The following is a 17,220-nucleotide window of genomic DNA, read 5'->3' on the forward strand; positions in this document are numbered from 1 at the left end:
GTAAGTCACTTTTTTTTTTTTTTTTTTGGTTTCTGTGCTGTGATTAGAACTAATGTTGTCTCCTTAGGTTTGCAAGCAACTTTCTCATGACGGGTTCCAAGGTAAAATGAGAAATTAAATCATGCACTTTTTTTTTTAAGAGTTGCAGCATTTTGAAACTTAAAATGAATGTTGTTGGCGTGCATGCAGGCGTATCTTACCTACGCCAGGAGCGTGCAGGTGGGTACGCAGCGGGGCCTGGACGAGTGCAAACAGCAGTTTATGTGGGAGAGGTGGAACTGCTCTGACAGCGCTGTCCAGCTTAGAGGACTCAGGCATGGTAGGTGACATGCGTTTTACCCAAAATAATTACTATATCAAAACATTGCCTTGAGTGTTAATTTGGTAAAAAAGCATAGGTTGTGATGCATCTCCTTTTCTTTGCAGCCACCAGAGAGACGTCTTTTGTTTATGCCATCAGTGCAGCAGGAGTCATGTACACTCTGACCAGGAACTGTAGCATGGGGGACCTGGATAACTGTGGATGTGATGTCTCAAGAAATGGCCAAATTGGTATGGTATGAGATGATCAATTATATATATATATATATATATATATATATATATATATATATATATATATATATATATATATATATATATATATATATATATATATATATATATATATATATATATATATATATATATATATATATATGTATATATACACTACCGTTCAAAAGTTTGGGGTCACCCAAACAATTTTGTGGAATAGCCTTCATTTCTAAGAACAAGAATAGACTGTCGAGTTTCAGATGAAAGTTCTCTTTTTCTGGCCATTTTGAGCGTTTAATTGACCCCACAAATGTGATGCTCCAGAAACTCAATCTGCTCAAAGGAAGGTCAGTTTTGTAGCTTCTGTAACGAGCTAAACTGTTTTCAGATGTGTGAACATGATTGCACAAGGGTTTTCTAATCATCAATTAGCCTTCGGAGCCAATGAGCAAACACATTGTACCATTAGAACACTGGAGTGATAGTTGCTGGAAATGGGCCTCTATACACTTATGTAGGTATTGCACCAAAAACCAGACATTTGTAGCTAGAATAGTCATTTACCACATTAGCAATGTATAGAGTGTATTTCTTTAAAGTTAAGACTAGTTTAAAGTTATCTTCAGTGAAAAGTACAGTGCTTTTCCTTCAAAAATAAGGACATTTCAATGTGACCCCAAACTTTTGAACGGTAGCATATATATATATATATATATATATATATATATATATATATATATATATATATATATATATATATATATATATATATATATATATATATATATATATATATATATATATATATATATATATATATATACACACACACATATATATTTACACATATACAAACCCCATATATATATATATATATATATATATATATATATATATATATATATATATTATATATATATATATATATATATATATGTGTGTGTGTGTGTGTATGTTTATATATGTGCAAATGTGTATATGTGTATATATATAGGGACAATTTATGATATATATATGTATATATTTATATATATATATATATATATATATATATATATATATATATATATATATATATATATATATATATATATATATATATACATATACATACATATATATGTGTGTGTATATGTATATATATATATATATATATATATATATATATATATATATATATATATATATATATATATATATATATATATATATATATATATATATATATATATATATATATATATATATATATATATATATATGTATAATAGGGATGTCCAATAATGGCTTTTTTCCGATATTGTCCAACTCTTAATTACAGATACCGATATCAACCGATACCGATATATACAGTCGTGGAATTAAGACATTATTATACCTAATTTGGACAACCAGGTATGGTGAAGATAAGGTCCTTTGTAAAAATAATAATAAAATAAAATAAGATAAATACATTACAAACATTTTCTTGAATAAAAAAGAAAGTAAAACAATATAAAAACAGTTACAAAGAAACTAGTAATTAATGAAAATGAGTCAAATTAACTTTTAAAGGTTAGTACTATTAGTGGGCCAACAGCACGCACAATCATGTGTGCTTACGGACTGTATCCCTTGCAGACTGTATTGGTATATATTGATATATATTGTAGGAACCAGAATATTAATAACAGAAATAAACAACCCTTTTGTGTGACTTAGTGTGAATGAGTGTAAATAGGGAAGGGAAGTTTTTTTGGGTTGGTGCACTAATTGTAAGTGTATCCTGTGTTTTTTATGTTGATTTAATTTTTTTTTTAAATTAAAAAAAACAACAACAAAAAACCGATACCGATAATTTCCGATATTACATTTTAAAGCATTTATTGGCATGCCGATATTATCGGACATCCCTAATATATACACATACACATATATATATATAAACTGTATATATATATATATATATATATATATATATATATATATATATATATATATATATATATATATATATATATATATATATATATATATATATATATATATATATGTATATATATATATATATATATATATATATATATATATATATATATATATATTTTGTATATATATATATACACATACATACACACATGCACACACACACATATATATTTACACATATACAAACCCCAAAACCAGTGAAGTTGGCACGTTGTATAAATCGTAAATAAAAACAAAATACAATGATTTGCAAATCCTTTTCAACCTACTGTATATTCACTTGAATAGACTGCAAAGACAAGATACTTAACATTCAAACTGGAAAACTTTGTTATTTTTTGCAAATATTAGCTCATTTTGAATTTGATGCCCGCAACATGTTTCAAAGAAGCTGGCACAAGTGGCAACAAAGACTGAGAAAGTAGAGGAATGCTCATCGTGGAACATCCCACAGGTGAACAGGCTAATTGGGAACAGGTGGGTGCCATAACTGGGTATACAAGCAGCTTCCTTGAAATGCAAGTCATTCACAAACAAGGATGGGGCGAGGTTCACCACTTTGTCAACAAATGCGTGAGCAATTTGTCAAAGAGTTTCGGGGCGGCATGGCGTAGTGGGTAGAGCGCCCGTGTCAGAAACCTGAGGGTTGCAGGTTCGCTCCCCGCCTCTTACCATGCCGTTGTGTCCTTGGGCAGGACACTTCACCCTTGCCCCCGGTGCCGCTCACACCGGTGAATGAATGTTGAATGAATGATAGGTGGTGGTCGAAGGGGCCGTAGGCGCAAATTGGTAGCCACGCTTCCGTCAGTCTACCCCAGGGCAGCTGTGGCTAAGAAAGTAGCTTACCACCGCCAGGTGTAAATGAATGATGGGTTTTTAACATGTAAAGCGACTTTGGGTACTTAGAAAAGCGCTATATAAATCCCAGGTATTATTATTATTAAGAACAACATTTCTCAACGAGCTATTGCAAGGAAATTAGGGATTCCATCATCTACGGTCCGTAATATTATCAAAAGGTTCAGAGAATCTGGAGAAATCACTGCACATAAGCGATGATATTATGGACCTTGGATCCCTATGGCGATATTGCATCAAAAAGTGACATCAGTGTGTTAAGGATATCACCACATGGGCTCAGGAACACTTCAGAAAACCACTGTCAGTAACTACAGTTTGTCGCTACATCTGTAAGTGCAAGTTAAAATTCTACTGTGCAAAGCGAAAGCCATTTATCAACAACACCCAGAAACGCTGCCAGCTTAGCTGGGCCTGAGATCATCTAAGATGGACTGATGTAAAGTGGAAAAGTGTTCTGTGGTTTGACGAGTCCACATTTCAAATTGTTTTTGGAAACTGTGGACGTCGTGTCCTCCGGAACAAAGACGAAAATAACTATCCGGATTGTTCTAGGCGCAAAGTTCAAAAGCCAGTATCTGTGATGGGATGGGGATGTATGGGTAACTTATACATCTGTGAAGGCACCATTATTGCTGAAAGGTACATACAGGTTTTGGAGCCACAAATGTTGCAATCCAAGCAATGTTATCATGGACGCCCCTGTTTATTTCAGCAAGACAATGCCAAGCCATGTGTTACAACAGTGTGGCTTCATAGTAAAAGAGTGCGGGTACTAGACTGGCCTGCCTGTAGTCCAGACCTGTCTCCCATTGAAAATGTGTGGCGCAATATGAAGCCTAAAATACCACAAGGGAGACCCCGGACTGTTGAACAACTTAAGTTGTACATCAAGCAAGAATGGGAAATAATTCCACCTTAAAAGCTTCAACAATTGGTCTCCTCAGATCCCAAACGTTTACTGAGTGTTGTTAAAAGGAAAGGCTATGTAACACTAGTAAAAATGCCCCTGTGCCAACTTTTTTGCAATGTGTTGCTGCCATTCAATTCTAAGTTAATGATTATTTGCAAAAAAAAAAAAAAAGCTTCTCAGTTCGAACATTAAATATATTGTCTTTGCAGTGTACTCAATTGAATATAAGTTGAAAAGGATTTGCAAATCATTGTATTGTTTTTATTTATGAATTACACAACGTGCCAACTTCACTGGTTTTGGGTATTGTACATACACATATGTATACAGTATATACATATATACACACACATATGTATATATATATATATTTATTTTTTATATATATATATATATACACACACACATATATATATATATATATATATATATATATATATATATATATATATATATATATATATATATATATATATATATATATATATATATATATATATATATATATATACACACACATATATATATATATATACACACACACACATATATATATATATATATATATATATATATATATATATATATATATATATATATATATATATATATATATATATATATATATATATATATAGATATATATATATATATATATATATATATATATATATATATATATATATATATATATATATATATATATATATATATATAAAATAAATTGTCCCTAGTGTGTGATTGTGAGTGTCAATGTTGTTTGTCTCACTGTGTTGGCCCTGTGATGAGGTGGCAACTTGTCCAGGATGTACAACGCCTTCCGCCCAAATGCAGCTGGGATAGGCTCCAGCCCTCCATGAATCCGAGACGGACAACCGGTAGAAAATGGATAGATGGATGGAGATATAAAAGAAAAATTCAGATGTTCACCATTATCAAATTATCATTTGTGCATGTAGGTGGACAAGGCTGGCTCTGGGGTGGCTGCAGTGATAATGTGGATTTTGGGGAGAGGATTTCCAAACAGTACGTGGATGCACAAGAGACTGGTCAGGACTCCAGAGCTGCTGTCAACCTGCACAACAATGAAGCCGGACGTCAAGTAAGCCTCTTAATAAACACTAGATGGCAGGGCTATTCAACTGGTGGCCCGGGGGTCAAAAATCTGGCCCGGGAATAACACCATATACCCCCCGAGTTCAGTAAAAAATTTGGGTGACTAACATTTTTGCAGCATATTTCTAAAATCACCAGAGTGCTCCTGTTGTATAGAGGAACTGAGACAAATGTAAACACATTGGCAGATCCTTGCATTTACATTATAACCTTGCTGGCAAACATAGAACACCGCAATGTAACGTTGTCCCAATACCAATAATTTGGTACCAGTATTGGTACCAAAATGTATTTAGATACTTTTCTAAATAAAAAGGTACCACAAAAGTGGCAATATTTATTTCAACAACATATCTTATGATACATTAAACATACGTTTCTTATTGCAATCAACTAACGATTTTGGCATTAAACGAGATAGTATACACACCCGACAACTTCACTTTTAGTAGTAAGTAAGCAAACAAAGGCTCCTAATTTGGCTGCTGATGTATGCAGTAACATATTGTGTCATTTCTCATTGTATTATTTTGTCAAAACTATGGAGGGACAAGCAGTAGAAAATGGATTATTAATCTATTTGTTAATTTACTGTTAATATCAGATTATTTTCTGTTTTAACGTAAGAAGCACTTATTATTCTGTTGTTTGGATACTTTACATTAGTTTTGGGTGATACCACAAATGTGGGTATCGATTTGATACTAAGTTGTTACAGGGTCAGACATTGGTCATATTTAAAGTCCTCATGTGTCCAGGGATGTCTTTCCTGAGTTTATAAACATGACAGACATTAAAAAAAGGAAAAAAACATTTAGTGATGATAAAAAATCTCGATGTAATCATCGTCGTATTGACTAGATATGACCATTCTCCATCATCTGTCTTCACACTCTTTCTGCTTGCAAGAAGTGCTGTGTGTGCGTGTGTTGACTGACATGCACTGCAGCTTGTTTGCCAGCATTGTCATCGCGGCACACATCATGTCAACGAAAAAAAAAACAGTACAGTCACTTTTCGAAAGCAGTATAGTACCATTTTTAATTCATTAGCACCGGTATACCGTACAATCCTACCATAATGTGATTTACATAACTGAGGTGTTACTCTAGGCACCCATTTAAGCCCCTTCCTATTTAGCAGTTACTCTTTTTTTCTTTCATAATGTGATTAACGTAACTAATGTGTTCCTGTTGCTTGTTTACTTCAGATGCAGTCAATTTGTTGTTATACTTCTTTAGTTAAAGTAGTAGTGTTCCTCTAGGTTCCATTTTAGGTCCTCTCTAAGACCCTGTCTACATTAAGCCGGATAACTCATTAAACAAATAATTATTTAGCCTAAGCCTCGTTTCGGCCACACTAAACCATCGTTTAAAGTTCCCCTCCTTGGGGAATTTTTTACACATTCTATTTCTTGAATCTCCGGCTCTTAGCTTTGTATGGACTCATTGATCGTTTACAAACTGAGTTTGGAGAGGAAGTGACGCCAGAAAGACCGCGCCACAACCAGCTTCATAACAGACGCTTGTGGAAATCCTACATGAATACCTTAAAAGAAGGAAACGCTCGATTGCAGCCATTTCGGATACAACACATCTTCGACGGCAACATAGCAATGTTGAGTGACGGTTTTGGATAAGGCCTGGAAAAACGGCAGCCTGGTAGGATATGTTTGTCAACGAGTGTTGTGCCACAGGAACGGCAAGAGAACTGTCAAATGTCCAGGTCAGCTGTGATTGTACTTAGCGAAAAACTGTGTCCATTTGTCGAAGGGGAGACAACGAGAATGCGGGCTCCCGTGAATGAGGGAAAACAGCGAATACATTTAGACTGGCAAAGCAGACTCTTACTAGGTATTGTCCGCGATGTATGTCAAGCGATTACTCAACGTCTAGTTTTGTACTCCATAACTATTGTGAAGCCATGAAGTGGTTGCGGCCGTCAAGTACGATCCTCAATTTCAGCCTACAAGCACAGTGTCCTTACCAGATATCTAGATCCCTAGATTGATTGTTGTAAAATGTTATTTATCACATTGTTTACTTTCACACGTCCATTAAAGATATGATTCATTGTGTGAAAATCACCTTTTTACAGCAGTTTTCTTAAAAACACCAGAGTGCTATCATAGAAATGATCTTTGACTAGCTTTTTTTGCAGAAGCTCTTTAAAAGCAGCAGAGCTCTCCTGGAACTGACAAAATAAATAGACCAAAATCAAATGTCTCTTGAATATACAAAATAAGAATAGTAGTAAGGGAAGAAGTCCAGTCCTCCGGTCTCTAGCTTTCAAAATAATTTAGTTGAATAGCCCTGCTGTATGGATTGGTGATATTGCAAGCGTAATGTTGTAAGAGAAAGGGCGTACTGATGGATGTTGCATTGAAGACAATTTCATTTAAATCCAAATAAATGGCATTGTTGATGTCTCCATAGGCGGTGAAGGCGACCATGAAGCGCATCTGCAGATGTCACGGCATGTCTGAGAGCTGCAGCGTTCAAACCTGCTGGACGCAGCAGTCCGACTTCAGAGAAATTGGCGATTATCTAAAGGTTAAGCACGGCCAGGCCCAAAAACTGGACGTCGACAAGAAGCGCAAAAGGGCCGGCAACAGCGCGGACAGCCGTGGGGCCATTGTGGACGCTTTCGGCAGCATCGCCCAGAGTGAACTCATCTACCTCGAGGACTCCCCCAATTACTGCAAGAGAAACGCCACTCTCGGGTTGTACGGCACGGAGGGCCGCGAGTGTGTGCAGCACGGAGAGGGCCTCACCCAGTGGGAGAGAAGGAGCTGCCGCAGACTTTGCCACGAATGCGGCCTGAGGGTGGAAGAGAAGCGCACTGAGGTGGTGAGCAGTTGCAATTGTAAGTTTCACTGGTGCTGCAAGGTGAACTGTGATGACTGCTCACAGGTCATAGTAAAGCACATCTGCGCCAGGAGGGAAGGGACTGACGGCCTCAGACGCAGATATCGTGGCCCCAAATAAGACACATATTTGTGTAACAATCTTCCTAATAAGGGCCAAAATCTGAATGTACATCATGTTTGCACTTTTTTTTAAAATGTTTTTATGTTGTTCATGTATTTAAATCAATGTGTGCCACTGAGTGAAAGGTGTGAGTCTTGAATAAAAGTTAAACATATACAGCGCTTCTTTATCTTTCATTTCAAATGGTTAAACAGAGATAGTTTAACTTGGGGAAGAAGTGGATCTACGACAGACCACAAGGCAAGCCATGCCCATTAGAATTAGAATGGGGTAAATACACTTAACAGAGGATTACAGGGATAACATGGTGCAGATGACACCTATCAAGATGTTGATCCGGCATGACTTTGATGTCAACGCGTATTGAATTGATTCTCAGGCTTTAAAAGACAAATTAGAGAAGTATTTCCACTACTAGAAGTCAGCCGTTTGTCCTGATAATCTGGGAGGATACCCAGCTCAGGCTTGGTCACATTCAGATGATGCTAATGCAGCACACAATACATCAAAGCTGGAAGACAAGAGGGGGAAAACTTTGACAGCCTGCTACATTTCTGCTACTTTCTCTACAGTACATGACGCATGTGCTGAAGATACTCCCATTGTCCACCTTGAATCTTATTTTATCTTATTTTGTTCTTCAAATGCAGTTACATGTAAGGTCTGTGCTGATTTTCTCTTCCATAAAGTATCAACACAAAACTTTCCTCTCAGCTGGACGTGTCATAAATCTGCCATGGTCTCAGTTTAATGAGAGATAGCCTGGATATTTCTCTCATCAGGGGGTCCGGGCTTAAAGGAGAGGGGGAAGCAGTTTTTTATTTTTTTTACTTTTCCAACACTATGTTTGGGGCAAGAAAGAAACAGACTATACAAAAAATAGGCTTCAGTTTCAGATGATGACAGAAAGGACCCAAGAAAAAAAAAAGCGACAGATAGTGACTCTGAACACAAGAAAGTCTTTATCCCCTGAACTCACCTTCCAATCCCCTTTTCCCATATGTCTGTTTGCTCCTGGGGATGTCCTGTATTTCCCAGGCTATCCTGCTGTGCACTAATGAAGGCTTTGCCCCATGGAGGTCTTCCTCAATCCACTCCTTATCTCCACCAGTTATAGATGATTGCTTCCATATTGGCCCCATAAACGAATTGTCTGACCTGATGTTTAAAATGTGTTCTTCACTACAATAAAGGCCTACTGAAACCCACTACTACCGACCACGCAGTCTGATAGTTTATATATCAATGATGAAATCTTAACATTGCAACACATGCCAATACGGCCGGGTTAACTTATAAAGTGCAATTTTAAATTTCCCGCAAAATTTCCAGTTGAAAACGTCTATGTATGATGACGTACTGTATGCGCGTGACGTCAATCGTTGAAACGGAAGTATGCGGACACATTGAATCCTATACAAAAAACTCTGTTTTCATCTCAAAATTCCATAGTATTCTGGACATCTGTGTTGGTGAATCTTTTGCAATTTGTTTAATGAACAATGAAGACTGCAAAGAAGAAAGTTGTAGGTGGGATCGGTGTATTAGCGGCTGGCTGTAGCAACACAACCAGGAGGACTTTGACTTGGATAGCAGACGCGCTAGCCGGCGAACTCACCTTAACTTCCTCCGTCTCCGGGCCGCTGACCGCATCTGTGATCGGGTGAAGTCCTTCGTCGCACGGTCGATCGCTGGAACGCAGGTGAGCATGGGTGTTGATGAGCAGATGAGGGCTGGCTGGCATAGGTGGATAGCTAATGTTTTTAGCATAGCTCTGTGAGGTCCGGTTGCTAAGTTAGCTTCAATGGCGTCGTTAGCAACAGCATTGTTAAGCTTCGCCAGGCTGGAAAGCATTAACCGTGTAGTTACAGGTCCATGGTTTAATAGTATTGTTGATTTTCTATCTATCCTTCCAGTCAGGGGTTCATTTCGTCTGTTTCTATATGCAGTTAAGCACGATGCTATCACGTTAGCTCGGTAGCTAAAGTGTTTCGCCGATGTATTGTCGTGGAGATAAAAGTCACTGTGAATGTCCATTTCGCGTTCTCGACTCTCATTTTCAAGAGGATATAGTATCCGAGGTGGTTTAAAATACTAATCCGTGATCCACAATAGAATGCCACCCGAACGCCTCCCTAGGGAGAGAGTGTGGAATCCAATGAGCCAGCTTGTACCTAAGTTACGGTCAGAGCGAAAAAAGATATGTCTTGCACTGCACTCTTGTCCTTCACTCTAACGTTCCTCATCCATGAATCTTTCATCCTCGCTCAAATTAATGGGGTAATCGTCGCTTTCTCTGTCCGAATCGCTCTAGCTGCATTGAAAACAATGGGGAAATGTGAGGAGCCTTTCAACCGTTGACGTCACGCTACTTCCGGTACAGGCAAGGCTTTTTTTTATCAGCAACCAAAAGTTGCAACTTTATCGTCGATGTTCTCTACTAAATCCTTTCAGCAAAGATATGGCAATATCGTGAAATGATCAAGTATGACACATAGAATGGATCTGCTATCCCCGTTTAAATAAAAAAAAATAATTTCAGTAGGCCTTTAAGGATGTCAAAACAAAGTATTTTTCAAGAGAAAATTTGCCATTGATTGCTCGAAACAACGTTTCCAACACTTGCTCTTTTATCATACATCTTTCCATGTTGACTTTACAGTGGCAAGATCCTGTCTTTCACCAGGGGCACGTCTCCAAATCAGAACATTAGACTAAAACCCATGCAGAGGGGTGGCGGAGGGTGGGGGGATCTTCCACTAAGACCCCCCAGGAGGACACATGTATTCACCCAGACATGCCTGAGGGTCTGGGGGGTGGATCACACCGTGATTGATCATCCCCTATCCCTGTCGCCCGCCTTTATCACCTACGTGTGAGTTGAGGACTTGCTGTGCTGGGTGGCAAGATTGGATTCAACAAATGCCAGTGAATAAAATGATATAATCCAAATTAATAAAACATAATATTAGATCTCAGTAACTTTTTTTTTTAAAGCCCATAGCCTCAATAAAGGTTATTACTGTATGATACATTCTAGTTTAAGCGATTCTTGGTACAACACATTTTCAAAGAGTGTTAAATATGTGTCTTGCATAATTCTACAGGGATATGGGAGCTTTTTGTGTCATACATCATAATCACTGACATTATATTGTTAAATGACTCATTAAGTATCATTAACACTTATAACATGCTAATTGATTTACTGGTAGGGTTCTGCAACCTCTTTTCTTCTGAAAGCAACTTTTACAAAAATCAATCAATCAATCAATGTTTATTTATATAGCCCTAAATCACAAGTGTCTCAAAGGGCTAAATGTTTGCAACATTTTATTAAAGGGCGCAGTCGTCACGTTGTGACATTGCCGGTATAACGAGCAGAGGAGCATGTTCGGCAACGCACAATCACAGAGTGCTTACAGGAAGACTCATTGTGTAGACAGAAAAGAGAGAGGGGACACATTTTGGCTTAAAAACTAACGAAGATTAGCTATAACACTGAAATGCTGCTCAGCAAGACATGGCGAGCTAGCTAGCGGCTAAAGTCCATCCGCAGTCGGCAGTGTTTAAGCTACTTCTAAATCACTAATTCTCGCCTCCATGGCGACAAATAAAGTAAGTTTCTTACAAGTATCATTCCTGCAGGATGAGGAATAGCTAAACATGCTTCACTACACACTGTAGGAGGATACAATAGCTCACCGGCGTCACCGCGAAGAAGCTGGCGCTTCACAATGTAAACAAACGCCATGGGTGGATCTACACCTGACATTCACTGTAATGATACCAAGTACAATAGGGTATCGAGTCGATACTACTATGATTACATTGATATTTTTTATTGTCACAAAAACTTTTTTCCTTTTTTTTAAACTTCATATTATGTTTATTAATTCAGGAAATATGTCTCTTGACACATGAGGACTATAAATATGACCAATGTATGATCCTGTAACTATTTGGTATCTGATCGATACCTAAATTTGTGGTATCATCCAAAACTAATGTAAAGTATAAATGTATAAGAATAAATGATTATTACATTTTAACAGAAGTGTAGATAGAACATGTTAAAACGGAAAATAACCAGATATTAACAGTAAATGAACAAGTGGATTAATAATCAATGTTTACAGCTTGTCCCTCATAATGTTGACAAAATAATAGAATGATAAATGACAATATGTTACTGCATACGTCAGCAGACACATTCGGAGCTTTTGTCTGTTTACTTACTTCTAAAAGACAAGGTGTCTAGTATGTTCACTATTTTATTTAAGGACAAAATTGTTATTCAATTGCAATAAAAAACACATGTTTAATGTATCGTGGGGGGGGGGGGCGTAATGTTGTAAATAATAATATTTCTATTAAATAGGCTTTACTTTGCATTTTAATTAATGTGGGATTATTTTTTGTATTTAGAAATAATAGTATCAACTTTTTTTTTTTTTTTTTCTCCAATATTTGTGGCACTGGTGTGGCGCCCCCTGATGGACGGCGCCCTTAGCATTTGCCTATACGGCCTATGCCACGGGCCGGCCCTGAGTCCGAGTCCATGGTTCTCGCCCTGAAAATGGTGGAGTGCCATCTCCGGGTTGCGGAGGAGACCCTGCCCCAAGTGGAGGAGTTCAAGTACCTTGGAGTCTTGTTCACGAGTGAGGGAAGAGTGGATCGTGAGATCGACAGGCGGATCGGTGCGGCGTCTTCAGTAATGCGGACGCTGTATCGATCCGTTGTGGTGAAGAAGGAGCTGAGCCGGAAGGCAAAGCTCTCAATTTACTGGTCGATCTACGTTCCCATCCTCACCTATGGTCATGAGCTTTGGGTTATGGACAAGATCACGGGTACAAGCGGCTGAAATTAGTTTCCTCCGCCGGGTGGCGTGGCTCTCCTTTAAAGATATGGTGAGAAGCTCTGTCATCCGGGAGGAACTCAAAGTAAAGCTGCTGCTCCTCCACATCGAGAGGAGCCAGATGAGGTGGTTCGGGCATCTGGTCAGGATGCCACCCGAACGCCTCCCTAGGGAGGTGTTTGCTGGTATCCGGCAAGGACAAGTCAACAGGTGGAGAAAATCCTCAGTGCTGAGCTCTGTAGAACTTGCACCTGGCTAGCTGACAACAAGCTATCCATACACTTGGGTAAAACAGAATCCATCCTGTTTGGGTCCCACATCAAACTTAAGAAAGTCAATGACTTCACCATAAAAGTAGGTGACATTGTTATCACCAGGAAAGATGAGGTCACCTACCTAGGTTCCATTCTAGAGGCTAACCTTTCCTGTGATAAAATGGCAACCAAGGTAATCAAAAAGGTTAACCAACGAACGAGATTTCTCTACAGAATTTCCTCTCTGGTCAACAAAAGCACCTTGAGGATTCTGGCGGGAACTCTCGTTCAACCCTTTTTCGATTACGCATGCACCTCCTGGTACCCTAGCACCTCCAAAACCCTCAAATCTAAACTCCAAACATCTCAGAACAAGCTAGTCAGGTTACTTCTAGACCTCCACCCCAGATCCCACCTCACTCCTACCCACTTCTCTAAAGTGGGCTGGCTCAAAGTGGAGGACAGAGTTAAACAACTTGCACTGAGCCTAGTCTATAAAATCCGCTACACCTCCCTGATACCGAAGTACATGTCAAACTACTTCCTTAACGTAAATGACCGCCATAACCACAACACCAGGGGGTGCTCCACTAACCACGTTAAACCCAGATTCTGAACTAACAAAGGTCTTAACTCATTCTCTTTCTATGCCACATCAATGTGGAATGCGCTCCCAACAGGTATAAAAGAAAGGGCATCTCTATCCTCCTTCAAAACCGCAATAAAAGTTCACCTCCAGGCAGCTACAACCCAAAACTAACACCCTCCCCGGATTGCTAATAATCAAATGTAAACAATCAAATGCAGATACTTTTTCTTATGCCTTCTGATCTCTCTCTCTCTCTCTCTCTCTCTCTCTCTGTCCACTACTTGATGTCCATATCCCCCCCCCCCTCCACACCCCTGATTGTAAATAATGTAAATAATTAAATGTGATTATCTTATGTGATGACTGTATTATGATGATAGTATATATGATAGTATATATCTGTATCATGAATCAATTTAAGTGGACCCCGACTTAAACAAGTTGAAAAACTTATTCGGGTGTTACCATTTAGTGGTCAATTGTACGGAATATGTACTTCACTGTGCAACCTACTAATAAAAGTCTCAATCAATCAAAAAAAAACGTCGGACCGGGAAGACCCAGGACACGTTGGGAAGACTATGTCTCCCGGCTGGCCTGGGAACGCCTCGGGATCCCCCGGGAGGAGCTGGAAGAAGTGGCTGGGGAGAGGGAAGTCTGGGCTTCCCTGCTTAGGCTGCTGCCCCCGCGACCCGGCCTCGGAAAAGCGGAAGAGGATGGATGGATGGATGGACAAATCGGAGTTGATACATGGCATGCAGCAATTCTTAACAATTTGCCATCTAGCATGTCCGTCCCAGCAGGTTTATCAGATGGCAGTGATGACAACAAGTCCTCAAAATCAGAACTACTAACTGGTACAAAATCAAACCTGCAGTTTTTACCCTTCATTATATGATTTTCAATTAATGTGCATGAGGAGGAGCCATCAGAAGGCGTCATATTTACTCTCAGATTTTCCACCTTGTTTGTGAAGTTATTATTAAAATATGTGGCAATTTCCATTGGCTTAGTCAGGTAAGCTCCATCAACTTCTATAAACAAATTTGTTTTACATGATGCTGATCTTCCCATTATTTGATTTAAAATGTTCCACAATTGTTTTCCATCATGTCTAAAGTCATAGATCTTTGTCTGATAATATACCTTTTTATTACCTCTATATATTTTAGTTACACAATTTCTTAATTTACGATAGATCATCTCATCAGAAAGTAGACCAGAAGAGTGTGCCAACTTTTTAGCCTGGTTACGTTGCTTCATAAGTGCTTTGAGCTCATTCCCTAACCAGGGGGCGCCATTTGCCCTGACAGTTGTTTTCCTGACAGGAGCATGCTTATCTGCAATCTGCAAAAATCCTGAATGTGCTCAAAGCAGCTTCAGGATCCTCCTCAAGACACACAGTTTCCCAGTTAACATGTTTCACATCACCTATACATTTTACCTCATTAAAATATTTATAAGACCTTTTATGTATAGAACAATATATGGTGGAGGTGTAGCTGTGTATGTGCAGAGTCACATTCCTGTGAAATTAAGACAGGTTTTAATGTAGGCTCCAGCGCCCCGCGCGATCCCGATGGGAATAAGCGGTAGAAAATGGATGGATGGATGGATGATATTGAGGCCCTGTGGATCCAGGTTCACCTGCCACAGACCAAACCCATACTGGTTGGGTGTATAGTAGTCACACTAGGAGCTTTGGAGAGCTTGGTCTTCCTCCTTATTGCAATTAAGTTGTGGTCTGTAAAGCCAAGAGCTACTGATACTGTTTCAGTGCATTTATCAGGAACATTGGTGAATAGGTGGTCAATGCATTTGGATGACTTTAGCCCATTTCTATTTATAGTTAATCTGGTTGGTAGTGTAATGGTCTGTGTGAGGTTACAGGCATTAGCTACAGCAATAAGTTTCTTTTTCAGCGGGCACATAGAAGACAAATCAATGTTTGTGTCCCCAATAAAATATATCTCTCTGTTCTCATCACTAGATTTATCCAACATCTTGCATATTAAATCCAGGTATTTTATATCGGCACTAGGTGGTCTATAGCAGCACCCAACCAGTATGGGTTTGGTCTGTGGCAGGTGAACCTGGATCCACAGGGCCTCAATATCATCCATCCATCCATCCATTTTCTACCGCTTATTCCCTTCGGGATCGCGGGGGGCGCTGGAGCCTACATTAAAACCTGTCTTAATTTCACAGGAATGTGACTCTGCACATACACAGCTACACCTCCACCATATCTTGTTCTATCCTTCCTAAAAATTGTGTATCCATCAACAGCTAATTCAACATACTCAAAAAAAAAAAATATATATATATATATATATACTTATATAGTGTGTGAATGTGAGTGTGAATGTTGTCTGTCTATCTGTGTTGGCCCTGCGATGAGGTGGCGACTTGTCCAGGGTGTACCCCGCCTTCCGCCCGAATGCAGCTGAGATAGGCTCCAGCACCCCCCGCGACCCCGAAAGGGACAAGCACTAGAAAATGGATGGATGGATATATTTATACATACACACACACACACACATTCGGGATGTCAACATATGAACCTTTCTCATCACGTTTATTGTGACCAAAATCATCACGGTTATCATTATTATTGCGGTAATTTTAAATGTGCTCAAAATGTTCAAAAACTACTTATGGTATATGGAAATGCTTTAACCAAGTTTTATTTAAAAAAACAAAAAACCCCACAAACAACACATTTAAAATGTAACTCAAGTAGAAAGTTGAATGTGCATATATTAAAGCAACACAATCATTATAAACAAAGTAATGTAGCAGAAACAAAATAATACTATAAATAAATAAAAATAAATGAACATTTCGCAAGATGGCACCCTTTTGACATTAGATGTAACAGAACTTTTTGTTCATTCAGATAAAAATAGTGTTCATATATGAGGTCTAGTCTGACACATTGGACTGCACAATTATGGGCAAAATAATTATTAAGATTAGTTTAATCAATATTGAAATCACGGTTATTAATAATGATTATTCATTATGTTTGGTAAAACAGTGTTGGGGTGTGAACGCGATGCCATCATGTAATTTGTAATATCTAAGAAAAATATTTTTGTTTTTGTTCATTAATGGTATCAGCTTGCCAGCTTTTT

General features: G+C 38.2%; 1 protein-coding gene across 1 annotated transcript; it reads left to right on the plus strand.

Annotated features, from left to right (window-relative positions):
- Positions 1-17: 17 nt before the first annotated feature.
- Positions 18-8,379, plus strand: LOC133647969 (protein Wnt-8-like). Its single transcript, XM_062043731.1, has 4 exons — positions 18-319; positions 427-552; positions 5,236-5,378; positions 7,828-8,379. Exons 1-4 carry the CDS (start codon positions 169-171, stop codon positions 8,377-8,379), a joined length of 972 nt encoding a protein of 323 aa, XP_061899715.1. The 5' UTR covers positions 18-168.
- Positions 8,380-17,220: the final 8,841 nt, after the last annotated feature.

Source organism: Entelurus aequoreus, linkage group LG04 (genome assembly GCF_033978785.1).
Source record: "Entelurus aequoreus isolate RoL-2023_Sb linkage group LG04, RoL_Eaeq_v1.1, whole genome shotgun sequence".
In the NCBI taxonomy this organism is placed as follows: Eukaryota; Metazoa; Chordata; class Actinopteri; order Syngnathiformes; family Syngnathidae; genus Entelurus; species Entelurus aequoreus.

Excerpts from the sequence above, each read along its gene's own strand:
- LOC133647969 (XM_062043731.1), top strand. The coding sequence starts at position 169 with ATGTTGTTGGCGTGCATGCAGGCGTATCTTACCTACGCCAGGAGCGTG. Across the intron at positions 320-426 it reads GCTTAGAGGACTCAGGCATG|CCACCAGAGAGACGTCTTTT; the intron begins GTAGGTGACATG and ends TTTTCTTTGCAG. Across the intron at positions 5,379-7,827 it reads ACAATGAAGCCGGACGTCAA|GCGGTGAAGGCGACCATGAA; the intron begins GTAAGCCTCTTA and ends ATGTCTCCATAG.